The sequence below is a fragment of the Oryza sativa genome, chromosome 2, assembly GCF_034140825.1.
Source record: "Oryza sativa Japonica Group chromosome 2, ASM3414082v1".
NCBI classification, from domain to species: Eukaryota; Viridiplantae; Streptophyta; class Magnoliopsida; order Poales; family Poaceae; genus Oryza; species Oryza sativa.
The window spans coordinates 34,339,921-34,355,775 of record NC_089036.1 but is presented as its reverse complement, the minus strand read 5'-3'; the positions used below and the strand labels follow the sequence as shown (position 1 = coordinate 34,355,775).

Below are 15,855 nucleotides of genomic sequence, written 5' to 3'. Positions count from 1 at the left end.
AAAACTACCAGTTTGCTAGAACAATAGCGTGATAAATTATCACGAAACTGTAACTTCTACGCATATCACGTAAAAGTTGTAATTTTGTGATAATTTTCCACGTTATTATTACAGCAAACTGAAATAGATCACTAATGTTGCAGCACACTACAGTTTTATGACTATAGTTGCAGTTTTCTGAAATTTACTAATTTTTTTTTTAAAAAAAGGGATTGAGAAGAAGGTAAACTTTCTTAAAGCAAGCAAGCCCATGGATTGTTTGGGCCCATGGCCGCCGTCGTGCGCCGCTCGCGCCTTCTCGCCCTCCTCGTCGGCGCCTCCCGCCCAAACCCTAGACCCTTCTGCTGCTCCTCCTCCTCCTCCTCCGCTCCTCCGGCGACTGCTCGCGAGGACGGCGACGGCGGCGACCTACTGTCGCGGTGCCTCCTCCGGATCCCGAGGAAGAGCGGGCGCGCCGCCGCGGCCGCCGCCGTCGAGAGATGGGCTCGGGAGCGCGGCCGCGTCTCGCCGCCGGAGCTCCGCCGTGACGTCGTCCGGCTTCGCCGCGCGCGCCGCTACGAGCAAGCCCTGGAGGTGAGCACACTCCAAACAGCTCTACCTGATGAACGAATTTGAACCGAGAAAAATCTGATACAGATAGGACATAGGAGTCTTTTTCACCTTTGCAACAATTTGATTCAAACTTCTTAATAATTCCTTATAATGTTATGCTGCAAAGTGAACATTGTTTCACTCTTTGTTATATGATTTATTGACACACTTGCACAGCTCAGCTGAATGTTTATTGCTGTTCCAATCTATATCGCGCAGTGGCGATGCAAGGGGCACTACCTAAACGGAATTTTATTATGCTGCAGATTTTATCATGGATGGACTCGCACAATGATTTTAGACTATCGCCCTCAGATCATATGGTTAGACTGGATTTGATTGCAAAAGTTCATGGTACTTCTCAAGCTGAGGAGTACTACAGAAAACTAAGTACTGCTGCTTCCAAGAAGGCCGCGTCATTCCCGCTTCTCCATTGCTATGTTACAGAAAGAAATGTGCAGAAAGCTGAAACCTTCATGGCTGAGCTGCAGAGATATGGACTGCCTGTCGATCCTCATTCTTTCAATGAAATTATGAAACTATATGTTGCAACGTGCCAGTATGAGAAGGTCCTTAGTGTAATTTATCTGATGAAACGGAACAACATTCCAAGAAATGTTCTGTCCTACAACATTTGGATGAATGCATGTGCTGAGGTCTCTGGCTTAGCCTCAGTACAATCAGCATTCAAGGAGATGCTGAATGATGACATGGTTGAGGTTGGTTGGAGCACATACTGTACATTAGCTAACATCTTCAAGAAGTATGGACAGAGCAGTAAAGCTCTTGCTTGCCTTAGAACGGCTGAAACAAAGTTGTCATCAACAGGGCGTTTAGGGTACTCTTTCATTATGACATGTTATGCAGCCCTGAATGACAGAGATGGGGTTATTAGGCTGTGGGAGGCTAGTAAAATTGTTCCAGGTAGAATCCCTGCTGCAAACTACATGTCTGCTATGGTATGCTTGATAAAAGTTGGCGACATTGGTCGGGCCGAGTGGACCTTTGGAAGCTGGGAAGCAGAAAGCAAGAAGCACGATGTGCGGGTTTCAAATGTTCTCCTTGGTGCTTATGTGAGGAATGGATGGATCGAAAAGGCTGAGAGGCTTCATCTCCACATGCTAGAGAAAGGTGCGCATCCGAATTACAAGACTTGGGAGATACTGATGGAGGGATTTGTTCAGAGTAAGCAGATGGATAAAGCTGTCAATGCCATGAAGAAGGGCTTATCTCTGTTGAAGACTTGCCACTGGAGACCTCCACTTGAGCTGTTGGAGGCCATTGCAAAGTATTTCGAGGAGCAAGGCAGTGTGGAGGATGCAGATAGATTCATAAAGGTTCTTCAAAAGTTCAACTTGACAAGCTTGCCCCTGTACAAGTCATTGCTTGGGGCATATATTAATGCTGACATTGTGCCACAAAATATTCCTCAGATGATAGCAGGAGATCAAATAGATATGGACGAAGAAATGGACCAATTGATCATACGTGCCAGCAAGATAGACATCACGTGAAAAGTAAATGGGTAGGCTATGAACAGTTGCTGCTTATGAGCACACACGGCAAATATAACTCACCCGACTGTCTTTGTGGTTGCAGCCAAAAAACGCAGAATTACACTAAGAACCTGCAGATTAGAGGGTGAACAGTGCACTGCGCTGCATTACTTAAGATGGCAACTGTTTTGAACTTTTGATCCAATTACGGTGTTTTGAGAAAAAGATCTTGACGGTAAGCCAGGGATGATAGAACGACTCCTGCCTGCTTAAGATTTTCATTGTCAATAGAGACTTGACAGGAAAAATGTTAATTCTTTCTAATGTAAACTTCAGGCCATTTCTTTGCATGATGTAAACTTGCATATTAGCTCGCCTTCTGTGTTCCCTTTTTGGAGGTTAACAAATCTGTACTGATATTTTTAGTGAAATTGTGAGGCAAACTGAAAACATGTTCTCTGGATGCAATAAGCACTTGTTTCTGGCCAGCCCCGATTTATGGAATCAGTATTCAGATCTCACAAAAATGACCACAACTGTTTAACACTACACATTACAATTGCATAAGCATTACACATTTGCATTATCCATGGGAGGAAGCTTGTGCAATGCAGATGGTTTGATCTCATCCCTGGAGATTTGGGGAATTGAGATAGGCTGCTGCTGCCATCAATCTGTGATGAAGAAAGTTCATGCGTGCACAAGGCTTCTCAGTCTTCAAATTGAACCCATGCACAAGTTGGCATGACGAGTACCACATTTTAACACCAGAAATGCATCCCGTTAAAAAATGATACACTAGGAAAGTATTATCAGGTTTACCTGCAAAATATGAAACATTAGACAATTTCAATACTTTTGAAGCTTTTTGGCACCCAAACTTCTCCAGTTTCTAACAATCCTTACCTTGTTTCTTGTTAGCCACCATTACCTTTATTCAGAATAGCTCTCCAACAATGTCCGAACTTAAGAAGGACCGATTATATACATGAATTTAAATAAACTGGACAATGGCAATCAACCGGGATTAAGGTAGTGTCCAAGTTGAGTCTTAATAAAACGAGAAGATGTAGCTAACTAGATTCTTCTCTAAATTGGGTTCCAACAGAACCTGTAAATAAACTCGTTAGTAACTTAATTAAATGCCCTAGATTTCATCTCCACATGCAACATTTGAGGACATGTTAGTGCCAAAGGAACTAATATTCTAGTTGCAAAGCAAAAAAGAGTGGTCCGGTACATCCAGCAATGAAATAATCTGATGCTATTAAATTGCAGGGAATGATGTAACTTGTGGTCAAAGCTCATCTAGTTATGATAAGTTTTTCACAAAGAATGTAAATGGATCAATGTTGTATCTAGAATATAAGTTGGATAAGTAGAAATTCAATCCAAGTGTTGCAGGAAGGCAAGGGAAATAGTATCAGCATCACTGTCTCAAGACATGCATATTTGTTACTGTAACCCACAACCTATTATGGAAAAAGTAAACTGCTAGTATTCATGCTCTGTGCATCATTGTGACTTAATTGCTGGATCAAGAGACACATATAGCTAGATGCGTATCTAATATTTTGTTAGCAAATCTGCAGAATTTGCATATTTGCAGGATTTCACTGTAGTTTTACTCCATGGAGTACAGAGGTTTTGCCTAGTGAACATTGGCCAGAAGCCCAGAACTATTCGCTAGGCAGTAGGCTTACTGGATAATTGAATTGATGAACAAATAGTAGAAAACTTTGGCTGAAAACCGTAAATGTTTCCAGGCTTCCAATGTAGACCAGATAGCATTACCTCAGATTACCAAAAACTGCAGCACAAAGTCGAAATAGAGAGATGCCCTTATTCTCAATATTGCATTGTGTTATTCTCTAGAAGGATACATATTAGAGTAACTAATTATTCTGGGAAATTAAAATAACAGCATCTAAAATACCCATGTGAAGAGAGGTCGCGCTCTGTGTATTGTATTGTAATGTTATCAAGTTACATGTTTGAGCACTTTGATGTACCCGCACCCCACTCTTTGGAAACAACCAGCTTCCATGCTATACATATCAATGACAAAACAGCAACAAAATATATTCATTTTACCATCTCCTAATCCTTAAAGGTGATTTTTCTTTCCTATCTAACTAAACCAGGTAGGAGAAAATGAAAGCGGACAGAACAACTTAACATAAATACAGTTCACTATTTCATCGCGAATAACTGAAGAACACTAGGATCACATTAAACCCAAATGGAGTGAGACAAACTTGACCTACATAACATCATCTTGATCATTTGTCACATTTTCTGTCCTAAATCAATCCATTCACAAAGCTAAAATTCAAAGAGGAGTACCATCCATCAATGCGCACTGACAACATTCTCCGCATTGAGCCCATACAGCACTCCAGCATATTTCTCGGTAGAGCCAGCGAAGAACGAATCCTTGAGCTTCCAGAACGCGCATGAAGTGACCAAGCTATCTGAACCGGCCTGGTGGGACTCTCCGACGCGCTCCACGTCAAGGAGCTCGGCGAGCTTGTTCAGCCCACCGTGCAGGCTATTGCAGAACTTCATGAGGTGCTTGATGTCATACACGGTGGGGAAATATATCTTCATGAGCTTAAAGAAGCCGGCTTGCGTGTCCGGTAGGCTGCTGCATGTGAGGATCTTAAGCAGGTACCCGAAGTCGTAGCCCGCGTGGAAGGTGACCCAATATACAGAATCGTTAAGCACGACGCCAGAGGACATGAGCAGCTCCGCGAACCGGCGAGCGTCAACGCCGCGCTCGGAGTTGCGGCGGAAGTCGATGCCGCTACGGCGCAGGAGCTCAATGGAGTCAGAGGCGAAGATGTCGCGGGCGTCGTCGAACTCGCGGAAATTAAACTGCCATACGCATCGGCGGCGGCCTGGGCCGAGCGCGGGGAGCTCGCCGCGCGGGCTGGAGAAGGTGAGGCCGAGCTGGATGAGGTGGAGCATGTCGACGTTGGCCTTGAGCGTGGCGTAGTTGTAGTCGGCCGGGGAGCGGAAGGCGCCGACGGGGCGGCACACGATGCCAGGGAACTCCGTGTCCATGGCGACGAAGGGGAACTCGTCGACGACGTCGCGGATCAGCGCGAACTCCTCCTCGAGGTTGTCCGCCCACACCTCCCGGATCTCCACCGGCTCCTCGTCGTCGCCGCCTCCGCCGCCGACGCCGATGCCCCCCGGCTTGGGGATGACCGCCGCCGTGGGATCCGACATTGGCATGCGCGGATTCCCCTCCCGGAATGGATTCTCTTCCAGGATCTGGCCGCCGCGCCCCGGCCGCCTCCGCTGCGGATTTGGATTTGAAGATTTGGGCGAGACGAATCGAAACGAAGGGGAACGAGAGAGAGGAGAAGAGAAGAAGCCTCTAGATTTTTAGAGAAATGGGGATTTTTTTTTTCTTTTGTTTCTTTTTGTTTTGAGACGGGAAGATGTGTGGGTGGTAGCGGGTCGCGCAGATGCGGCGTAACCTCTATCACAAATCGACGGGGTCGATTTAACGTCCACAACGAATGGACGGCCACAGATCGCCCCTGCTCGCAAAATCTCAATTTTGAAATTGTCCTTTTCATGTGCACTAGAAAAAGGAAAAAGTACACTGAAGGTCCCTCAACTTGTCATCGGATATAAAAACGTCCTCGAACCGTAAAAACAGATATACGGTATCTCTTAATTATATAAAACCGGTCACCCGAGATCATTCGGTGGTTTTGATCCCGATTTTGGTCTACGTGACGGCTGAATCAGCGTGGGACCCCACATGTCAGTGTGCCATGTCACCACCCTTTATTTCCCATCTTCTCTCCCTTCCTCCTCTCTCTCTCTCTCTCTCTCTCTGCAGACCACCGGCGGGTGGGGAGGGGAGGAGGCCGGCGGGGAGCTCCGCGTCAAGCGGTCAAAGGGTGGTGGGTGCTGCCGCAGGGCGCACAGCTTGTCGCCGTGGCGCGAGAGGCCGAACCAGAGGTCGTGCTCCGCGACGTGCTCGGCGTTGCCCCTGAACAGCAGCGCCCACTCGCCCTGCTTGCTCTAGGTATCTCGCACCGTGTCAAAGGCGGACGTGCGGACGCCCTCCGTCGATATCCAGAGACGTGAGTCGCCGACCACCGCGGTCGCCGTGATATTGTAATAAGGGTGTTTCACGGCGGCGCCTCGTCGCGTTCGTAGCCCGGGTACTGCACGTAGGGAGGCTGCGGGAGGGCGCGCCAGTGCCAGTCCTCGAGTTGGATGCTGCATCTGGCCCAGCCGCTGCTGCCGACGTAGGCGGGCGGCGGCTGGCTGTGGCGGCCGTAGGCGAGCACCTCGAAGGTGACATGGCCGTCTCCCCGGGGATACATCTCCATGACGTACAGGCCGCCGTTCTTCGCCGCTAGCGACACCAGACACCGTGAAAATATGATATTTTTTTAAAAAAATCTCCTTTTTATTGCTTGATTCGTCATTGTTTATAGCCTGTGATCGATGATTGTGAAGGTTTATAGTCTGTATGTTGTGTATGTAATGGTTTGGTTGATCCTGAAGCTTTTTGGAGGTCTTGTTTCAGTTGAGGACGAGCATGAGAGACAAGAAAGTGGATCTTCATTTTGTCATACAATTGTGATAGCCATGGAGCATGCAAGTAGTAGTTTATGGTATGAGTGTACGACTAACCCTGAATATTCATTCCTATACTAGTAAATAGTAGTACTATATCATATTGGAGATTCTGTGATTGGATGAATAAGTAGTGTAGCCATTCTTCGATGCCGACGATGGCGTTCTTGCTCCGGCCGAGAGACATGAACTCCACGGTGCCTCCATTGTGAGAACGCGGGTAGCTGGGATAATGGAAGGACACGGTGCGTGCCCGTCGCTGCCGCCGCTGACGAGGTGCAACCAGGACTCGATAATCATCAGGCTGTGGAAGAAGGTGGCGACGCCGTGCCAGGTGCCCGTGTCGAGCCCGCGCGCCCACGGGCACCACCAAGGCCAGGGCGGCATGGCGTCCGGCGGCCAGAACCCGCGCCCGTCGACCAGCCGCGGCACGTAGCGCCTCTACGTCCGGCTCAACACGCTCCACTTCATCCTCAGCCACGTCCACGCGCTCGACAAGTCGCTCTCCTTCTTCTCCCGCGGCAGGTGCTCGTCGTCGTCGTCCGCCGCCACCGCCCGCCTCCTCGCGCCGTGCTCCCACTTCGACCGCGCGCGCGCCGCGGCGCAATCCGCGGTCGGACACGTCGCCGAGGTCGCCGCGTACCGCCTCATCTTCCTCGACTCGCACCACTCGTTCTACGATGGGCTCTATGTCGGCGGTGTCGCTGACGCCCGCATCCGCCCGGCGCTCCGCACGCTGAAGCAGAACCTGTCACTGCTCCTCTCCATGCTCGTCGACCGCGCGCAGCCGGTGGCGGTGCGGGAGGTGATGAAGGCCTCGTTCCAGCCGGCAAAGCTAAATGATTATCTGAAACCTTATGCATGGAAGTTCCAAGGTGAAGAAAACTTGGATGATATCTACAGTGATGCACTCAAGAAAATCCCAGATCTGGCTTTACACAGTAGTGGTGCTCAAGGGCTCATCTTGGCTAATACTTTAGATTGCTTGTTGCCAACTAATGCAAATGTCATCCAAGGTGAAGAATGCATGTATAGCCAACAGAACACCGATAACTATGGAATAAAGTATGGAAATCAATTGCCTTTCTTGCTTAATCAGGTGGCTGAAACACATTTAGTGGATCAGATTATTGAGCGACACACATACTCTCTACAGTATACAAAACTGATAGCTACAGTTGCATGGCAAGTGCTCACCGAATTGTCTATCAATCCTCAGTTTCTTTCTAGTGGGCTAAGATTAGTACATGCATCAGAGGAGATACATGAGGTTATACTGGTGGTGGAGTGGAATACATTTAGTGCAGTACTATCCAGATTCTCCATGGCCGGTTTACTTGAATTCAATCCAAGAAGGGACAATCATATGGTGGTAATGACTGGGATATATGCATGGTTGATCATGCTATGCAACGCCTGGTTATCTGATGCTCCTACACAGATTGGTATGGTTGCTGTACTTGAGCATCAAGTTTTACAAGAGGAACTTCAAACATCATTCGATCCAGGAGGTTTTCTTCATCGACTTGGGGACAAGCCGAATTTCAAGAAGAAGGGATTGTCAGGGTCTCGGCTGGGCTACACATGGGCCGCTAGGCAACCCGTTGCCAAGAAGCCCAAGCAAGCCCAAGCTGAAACAATACAAGGGCAACAGCAGCTTACAGGAGAGGAGGGGAAATAGAACAGAACTGGCAATCGGCGGCTTCGGCCACGGCGGCAGCGGCGACCAGGTTTGGGCAGGAACCTTGTCGATCTCTCTCCCTCACTACTCCTTCCTACCAGCCACTACACCCTTCCTGTCTCCCTCTATAGAACCTTCTAGAAGCTTGTAATACTCAGCTACTTGCTCAATTTCACCTCAAATTGGTTTAGATATTGTTGCTATTTGCTTGGTGCATCGGGTTGCTAACAGACTCCGACGACTACCATGGCGACGCCGACGACCACCGAGAGAAACAGGGCACACACCGTCGATGCGGCGGTGGAGGAGGAGGAGGACGCCGGCCACCACGCTCGCCCGCCTGCCGCCACCGCCACTCCGCGCCTCCGCTCTTCTCCGCTTCGCCGGCCGCCGCGCGCTCGTAGGCCACCTGCGTCGACCGCCGGTCAACCCGGCTCGCTGCTGCCTGTTCCGTGTGCTACTCCCTCACGGCAAAGAGAAGTAACAAAAGGAAGAGAAAAAAGAAAGGGGAAGTAATGGGTGGTGATGTGGCACGCTGACATGTGGGGTCCACGTGGGTCCCACACCGACTCAGCCGCCGTGTAGACAAAAACCGGGGTCAAAACCACCAAAGGATCTCAGGTGATCGGTTTTATATAGTTAAGGGACCCTGTATATCCGGTTTTGCGGTTCGAGGACGTTTTTGTATCCCGATGACAAGTTGAGGGACCTTCGGCGCACTTTTTCCCTAGAAAAATGGATTGATATTGGGCCAGGATATAGGAAATGGGCCGATTTCCCGTTGTTTTCGCCACACTTAATTCAGTGTTGTGCGTGCGTTGAGGGAATAAGTTCACTTTAAGCCCTTCGTCTTTGACGTGTTTGAATTGTGTATTGGTGTACCTGAGATCCTAGGCAGCGGTGGAGGGGGCTCGAGCCCCCCTACCCTGCTGGACTCCATGGAAATGTGAGGGAGGAGAGGAGGGAAAAGAGGGAGAGGAAGAAGAAAATGGGGGGAGAGAGGGGGCTGGAGGAGGAAGAAGAAGGCTGAGCCCCCTCCTCCTCCAAACCTAGCTCCGCCACTGGTTCTAGGGCAGTATAGTTTCCGGTTTTGGCTCACATGACAACTTGATAGTGGTCAACCTGACTGAGTCAGCGTGGAACCCACATGTCGGCTTCTTCACCCTCTTGTCTCTTCTCTTGCCAACCAAACCTGAACATCTGAGGCAATGCCAACATGTTTCCCCAAAAAATAAAAGGACATATATTTACAAGAGATGTTATTGTATCATGACGTGACGATAGCGAAATTCCCATGTTTCATACATTGTCTAGTGTGAAAATATATAAGGACATGAACATATTCCTTACTCCACCAAAATTTAGCCAAACCATTTTAATTGACTTCATACTCTACAAACCTCTTACGATATGGCCCGAAAAGCCTTACAGACAGCTTGCTAAGAGCAAGTTTTATAGTGGAAGTGGTTACTACCTCTAATTTTAGCTATGTCTAGTCATGACCATGATGTTTAGTATCGATCTGACCACACTGCTCTGATCTAATTAATGGTTTGAATCTTTTTTTTTTCGCTAACGCAGGTCCAAATCAATTTATGTGATATGGAAGCATGAGAATACATATAAATGGTAAATGGTAGCAATTACACTAAGTGGGGATGAACTAGATAGGTATAGATAGGTATAGAGAATACATTCTAAGTAGTGGGTGCCATGGATATATCATCATACTCTTACTATATCACTATCTCTATAATGCAACAATAAAATATTTGTGATACCTAAAATTATCATTGGTACCTCCTCGGTACCATGGTACGGTGAGTTACCATGATTACGTGGCCCCTATCTAGAGGCATGATATATACGATTATGTGAGTTTAGCTGGAAAGAAAAAAATGACACATTCATGGCCCACTTGACCGACCAATAGCAGTTCGATGGGTGACACTAATTGCCCATAATTACACCACCGACAAGGTTAGATTGTAGACAGAACGAGCCTTTTGCACTTATAGGTAATTTGGTACTTTCATACTTGTAGGCAATTCAATAACTTGGCCTACATTGTCTAAACCTATAGGCTAAGGCCCATAAGTCTTTAATTTGTTTGCAGAAACCAAAAGGTCAAAGTTTTAAAACGTTAGATAAGGTGCAAGATCAAAACCCAGACTCAACGAGATGAAACTCTGATGTAGCCGACGCATCGCATATACTTCCTCCGTTTCACAATGTAAGATTTTGTAGCATTGTCCACATTCATTTAGATGTTAATAAATTTAGACATATGTATGTGTTTAAATTTATTAACATCTATATGTACATAGGCAATGCTAAAAAGTGTTATATTGTAAAACGGAGGGAGCACATATCATGTCCTTAGCCCCCGTATACATATCAGACTAGCCAGCGAGCACCATCCTCACTTCCTCAGCCTAACTGCTTGGGCTCTAGCCTCCAGCAAGCCCACTAATAAAGGAGCTCAGTGCTGATAATTAAAGAAACTAGATGAGATGTATGGTGTTGTGTGCCATATGTATATATGTAGACATAAATCCCGTTATTTCCAATACAAAACTTAGGTTATTGCACCTTACAAAATACATCATTAGCTATAGTTTCCTGTTCCACCAAAGTATATACTCCCTCCATTCCATAATATAAGGCACAACCACTTTTTCTAGATGCATGCATGCATGTCGCTAAGATAAGAGTCTCAAAGAATGACAATATATAGATACTTCCACAAAGTTTAGTTTTACGGAATTGCTAAAGCTCTGTCGACAGAAAATCCTACCTCAAATCTTGCAAATTTTGGATCACTAGATGTGCTTCACGATTCGTGCTTTTCTTCTCCAACTCCGGCGACCACCTCTTCTTCTCCGGCGCCGGCAAACCCAAACTCCGGTAGAGGGCTGACGAATTAGGGTCCCAGGGTGGGGTGGGGGTGGGGGGGAGGGGGAGGGGGAAGAAGGGGGAGTTCGCCGGCTTTAGAGGGATGGCCGTGGGAGGCGGCAGCCCGGCGGATCAGGCGGGCGGCGGCGGCGCCGCTGAAGCCGCGGGGCTGGAGGACGGCGGCGGGGGCAAAGCGGAAAGAGTGGGGAGGAGGCGGCCGGTGGTGGCGCCCCGCCGCCGGCGACGGGGAAGACGACGGACAGCTCGTCGCCACCGGCTTGAGGCAAAGGAGAGGAGAGGGAGAGGGAGGGGGCCGGTCGGGGGGGCCTCGCGAGCGCCGTTGACACCATTCGGCCAGCCGGCGAGGCCGGGCGGCGGCGCGCTAGGGCGGAGGAGCGGCGGCGCGTGATGAATCGGGAGAGAGAGAGGCGAGAGGATTTTTAGAGTTTGGTTGCCTGCATGAATCTTAAAGCAATCGGATGGTTCAAAATTTGCAAGATTTGTAAGGGGGGTTTTCTGTCAAACGATACTGCTCGATGCAATGAAATTGGCATACCAGTACGTGCAACACTGGAAAATGCTGGTGGCGAGGTAACTGACAATCTCAACTTCGATCCGGTTTACCAACGGACGGGGAAGTGTTCCTCCTTGGGCTTGCTCCACCGGAAATGCGCGGCGTTGATCCACTCTGGGTTGACGAGCAACTTGCCGAACACCTGCGCCCACACCGCCTTGAACGTCGTCGGGTTCGTGGCGACGACGTGGGTGACCTCCGGGCCGACGTCGTCGGCGCAGGTGGCGCCGAGCTGCTCGGTTCTCCTCCACACGGAGTGGTGGTCGTCGCTGGCGATCGCCCGGGTGAACGCCACCGTGCACCCGAGCAGCACCTCGCGCCGCGTCCGCCTGATCACCTCCCTGACGTCCGCGACGAAGCTGCCGCCGCCGCCGGCGAAGAAGCCCGCGTGGACTCGCCGCAGGACGCGCAGTGCCGCGGCGCGCTCGCTCTCGTCCACGCCCCGCTCCGACAGGGAGTGCGTGCACTCCCACGGCGACCCGAAGTCCCGGCAGCTCGACGCGAAGTAGTGGTATCTCTCCATCTCGATCAGGTTGTCGCTGTTCCCCTCCCAGACCTCCGCCGTGTCGTCGAGGATGACCACCGCGGCGCGCTCCGCCGCCGATGCCGGCGCCGACCCGAAGACGACGTCGAGGCTCTTCCTGTCTGGCTGCGGCGACTCGTCCCTCGATATGATCCGTTCGCCGAAGTAGACGCCGTCGGGGTCGAGCAGCTTGGCGACCGCCGCCGCGTAGTCCCTGTCCCCGAGGGTGTACACACGTGCATCTCGAACATGGCGCTCGCTTCTCGCAGGAAGCCATGGACGAACGGCCTGAGCTTGGTGATGAACGCCGAGAACCAGCTGGCATGATCCAATATGAACAGGCCCCTCCCCGGATCATCTGTGACGAGCTCCGCCAACCCGTTGACGTACTCCGTGCCGGAGATATCGTAATCCGCGGTGGAGTTGACGAGCGTGTGGTCCAAGTCCACGACGAGGATCAGCTTCCTCGCCCGCAGGAGGCTCGCCAGGTGGCCGCTCGTCGGCTCCGGCGGGAGCACGATCGAGTCGGTGCTGGTGGCGCCATGGGAAACGGCGGCGGCGGCGTCGTCTGCTCCGCTCCCTCCTCCCGAATCTTCCGCGTCGAGATCTCCCTCCTTTCCCCCGGCGATTCCACCAGGGTTAGGAGCGGCCCCTGCACTGGCGTCGTCCTCCACCTCTCCCCCCAGATCCATCCCACCAGTGGGCGGCGGCGGAGGGGTCCATTCCGGCGAGCGAGGCTGCCGGAGAGGTTGGCGATCGGCGCCGCAACGGGAAGTGTGCGGTGGAAGGGAAGGGAGCGGGTGGTGCCCGGAGGAAATGAATTGAAATGGGGGGAAATGAAATTGGGCGCGGCCGTGCCAATTTGTTCCCACCCGCGGGGGGAAGGAGGATGGGCCCGTAAAATGCCACCGCATGGCCCACGCAGCCCAGTTATTCTCGGCCTTCCTGCTTTGCTTGCTGCTCGTGAGTCGTGACATTTCCCTTAGGAAAAAGTACACCGAAGGTCCCTCAACTTGTCATTGAGTTATAAACTCGTCCCCCAACCGCAAAACCAGATATTCAGCGTCCCTTAACTAATCAAAACCGGTCACAATAGGTCCTTCGGTGGTTTTGACACCGGTTTTATCCTACGTGGCGGCTGAATCAGCGTGAGCCCACGTGTCAGGATGCCACGTCACTCTCCCTCCCTCCTCTCTCTCTCTCTCACTCTTCTCTTCTCTTCTCTTCTCTTCCATTCTCTTTCTTTGGGCAAGCCGGCCGGCGGCTGGGGAGAAGGCCTTCTCCCCAGCCGCCGGCCGGCTTGCCGAAGAAGAGAAGAGAAGGGTGAGAGAGAGAAGGAACGGAGAGAGACATGGCATATTGGCATATGGGTCCCACGCTGACTCAGCCGCCACATAGGATTAAACTGGTGTGAAAACCACCGAATGACCTATTGTGACCGGTTTTGTAAGTTGAGGGATGTCATATATCTGGTTTTGCGGTTGAGGGACGATTCTGTAACTCGATGACAAGTTGAGGGACCTTCGGTGTACTTTTTCCTTTCCCTTCGATCCTGATCACTTCACTTGAACAACCGATTCAATGGCTTGGATGTGTGCTCTTAGGTGTTGCACTACTTCTAGCAACTTTTAAAAGATTTTTGTTTTTTTTCCCAAAATTTAAATTCGAACACATTTAGCAAACCGGTAATCCTTTCTGTACTCCACGGTAAGCGCACGATAACCAGACACTTCCCAAGACAAAGATGGTTGCATTGAAGAGAGAGAACGCAAGACTTTCTGCTAAAAAGAGATCGGCGATCGAGTCGATCGACGCCCAACCGAAAAATGCGGGCAAAGAAACATATGGCGTCGCTATATATGATCAGAATCTGCGTATATCGAAGAATACAAGAGATGGTTTACGCTGATCTAGAGTTCTAACCTTTACCTCGTTCGCTATCATCTTTGGTCAGTAGTACTGTATTGGTTCATTTCCAGATCGATTTCCTACAGAATACAGTGCACCCAACGAATCAAAATCAACATCGCTGCACGACCATTGCCAGACCAAGATTGGCAGCCTCAACTTCGATCCGAAGCATATCGATCTCGACGGCATCATGAACGCCATTCCAGTGCACCGCCGCCCGTCGCCGCCGCCGCCATTCCAATGTCCTCAATGCTCGCCTTTCACGGGGTACATTCTCTCCTCCGGCTTGCTCCACCGGAAATGCGCGGCGTTGATCCACTCCGTGTCAACGAGAAACTTGCCGTGGGTCTGCGCCCACAGCGCCTTGCGGGTGACCGGTTTCCCGGCGACGAAGTGGGTGACCCCCTCGCCGACGTCGTCGGCGCAGGTGGCGCCGAGCTGCTCGGCTCTCCTCCACACGGGGTGGTCGCTGGCGCGGCCGCCGTCGCCGCTTGGGATGACCCCGGTGAACGCCACCGTGCACCCGCGCAGCACCTCGCGCCGCGCCTGCCTGATCACCTCCCTGACGTCCGCGAAGCTGCCGCTGCACACCGAGCCGGAGAAGAATTCCCCATGGACTCGCCGCAGGACGCGCAGCGCCACGGCGAGCGCGCCCTCGCGCTCGCTCTCGTCCCGGTTCCGCTCCGCCAGGGACCTCACCGCGATCCCGAACTTGCCGCGGCTCGACGCGAAGTAGAGGTACCTCTCCATCTCGATCAGGTTGTCCCTGTACCCCTTCCAGACCTCCGCCGTGTCGTCGAGGATGACCACCGCGGCTCGCTCCATCTCCGGCGCCCACCCGAAGACGTCGCCGAGGCTCTTCCTGTCCGGCTGCGACGACTCGCCGCTCGATATGATCCGTTCGCCGAAGTAGGCGCCGTCGGGGTCGAGCAGCTTGGCGACCGCCGTGGCGTAGTTCCTGTTCCCGAGGGTGTACACGTGCATCTCGAACATGGCGCTCGCTTCTCGCAGGAATTCATGGACGAACGGCCTGAGCTTGGTGATCATCCGGAAGAGCCCCATTCGGAACAGGCCCCTGCTCCGATCATCTCCGGTGCGCTCCGTGAACCCGTTGGCTTTCTCGTCGTCGGAGAGGTGGGCGAATCTGGTGGAGTTGATGAGCGTGTGGTCCAAGTCCACGACGAGGATCAGCTTCCTCGCGCGGAGGAGGCTCGCCAGGTTGGCGCTCGTCGGCTCCGGCGGAAGCAGGATCGAGTCGTTGCTGATGGTGTCAAGGGAAACAGCGGAGGCCGCGTCGTCTTCGTCGGCGTTGGCGCCTGCTCCGCTCCCTCCTCCCGAATCCTCCGCGTCATCGTCGTCTTCCTCTTCCCCGCGCCAAGCGAGTAGCCGACCGGTGACGCCCCTTGTACTGGCGCCGTTGTCCTCCTCTCCACGCGGCTCCATCCCACCCGTGGTGGCGTGGTAGTCGTCGTCGTCGTCGGCGGCGGCGGCGGCGGCGGAGGGGTCCATCCCGGAGAGCGAGGCGGCGGAGAAGAGGTGGGGGATCCGCACCGCAACGGGAAAGCTTGCGGTGGAA

General features: G+C 51.5%; 3 protein-coding genes across 3 annotated transcripts; 1 reads left to right on the top strand and 2 right to left on the bottom strand.

The window, feature by feature from the left end:
- The first annotated feature begins 261 nt into the window (after positions 1-261).
- Positions 262-2,608, top strand: LOC4331007 (pentatricopeptide repeat-containing protein At5g27460). The gene is made up of 2 exons (XM_015770012.3): positions 262-573; positions 858-2,608. Exons 1-2 carry the CDS (start codon positions 268-270, stop codon positions 2,103-2,105), a joined length of 1,554 nt encoding a protein of 517 aa, XP_015625498.1. The 5' UTR covers positions 262-267; the 3' UTR covers positions 2,106-2,608.
- Positions 2,609-4,020: 1,412 nt separating this feature from the next.
- On the bottom strand, positions 4,021-5,436 carry LOC4331006 (probable CCR4-associated factor 1 homolog 7). Its single transcript, XM_015770014.3, has one exon. The coding sequence runs from the start codon at positions 5,325-5,327 to the stop codon at positions 4,440-4,442; it is 888 nt and encodes a 295-aa protein (XP_015625500.1). The 5' UTR covers positions 5,328-5,436; the 3' UTR covers positions 4,021-4,439.
- Positions 5,437-11,891: 6,455 nt separating this feature from the next.
- LOC107275373 (RNA polymerase II C-terminal domain phosphatase-like 5) lies at positions 11,892-15,813 on the bottom strand. Its single transcript, XM_015769076.3, is given in 3 exon segments — positions 11,892-12,602; positions 12,605-13,380; positions 14,537-15,813. Coding segments are annotated over 3 exon segments (2,739 nt in total). The 5' UTR covers positions 15,789-15,813.
- Positions 15,814-15,855: the final 42 nt, after the last annotated feature.

What these genes read in the sequence shown, in the direction of transcription:
- LOC4331007 (XM_015770012.3), top strand. Translation starts at nt 268, where the DNA reads ATGGCCGCCGTCGTGCGCCGCTCGCGCCTTCTCGCCCTCCTCGTCGGC. An exon ending in GCTACGAGCAAGCCCTGGAG is followed by an intron (nt 574 to 857) that starts GTGAGCACACTC and finishes ATTATGCTGCAG; the next exon opens with ATTTTATCATGGATGGACTC.
- LOC4331006 (XM_015770014.3), bottom strand. Translation starts at nt 5,327, where the DNA reads ATGCCAATGTCGGATCCCACGGCGGCGGTCATCCCCAAGCCGGGGGGC.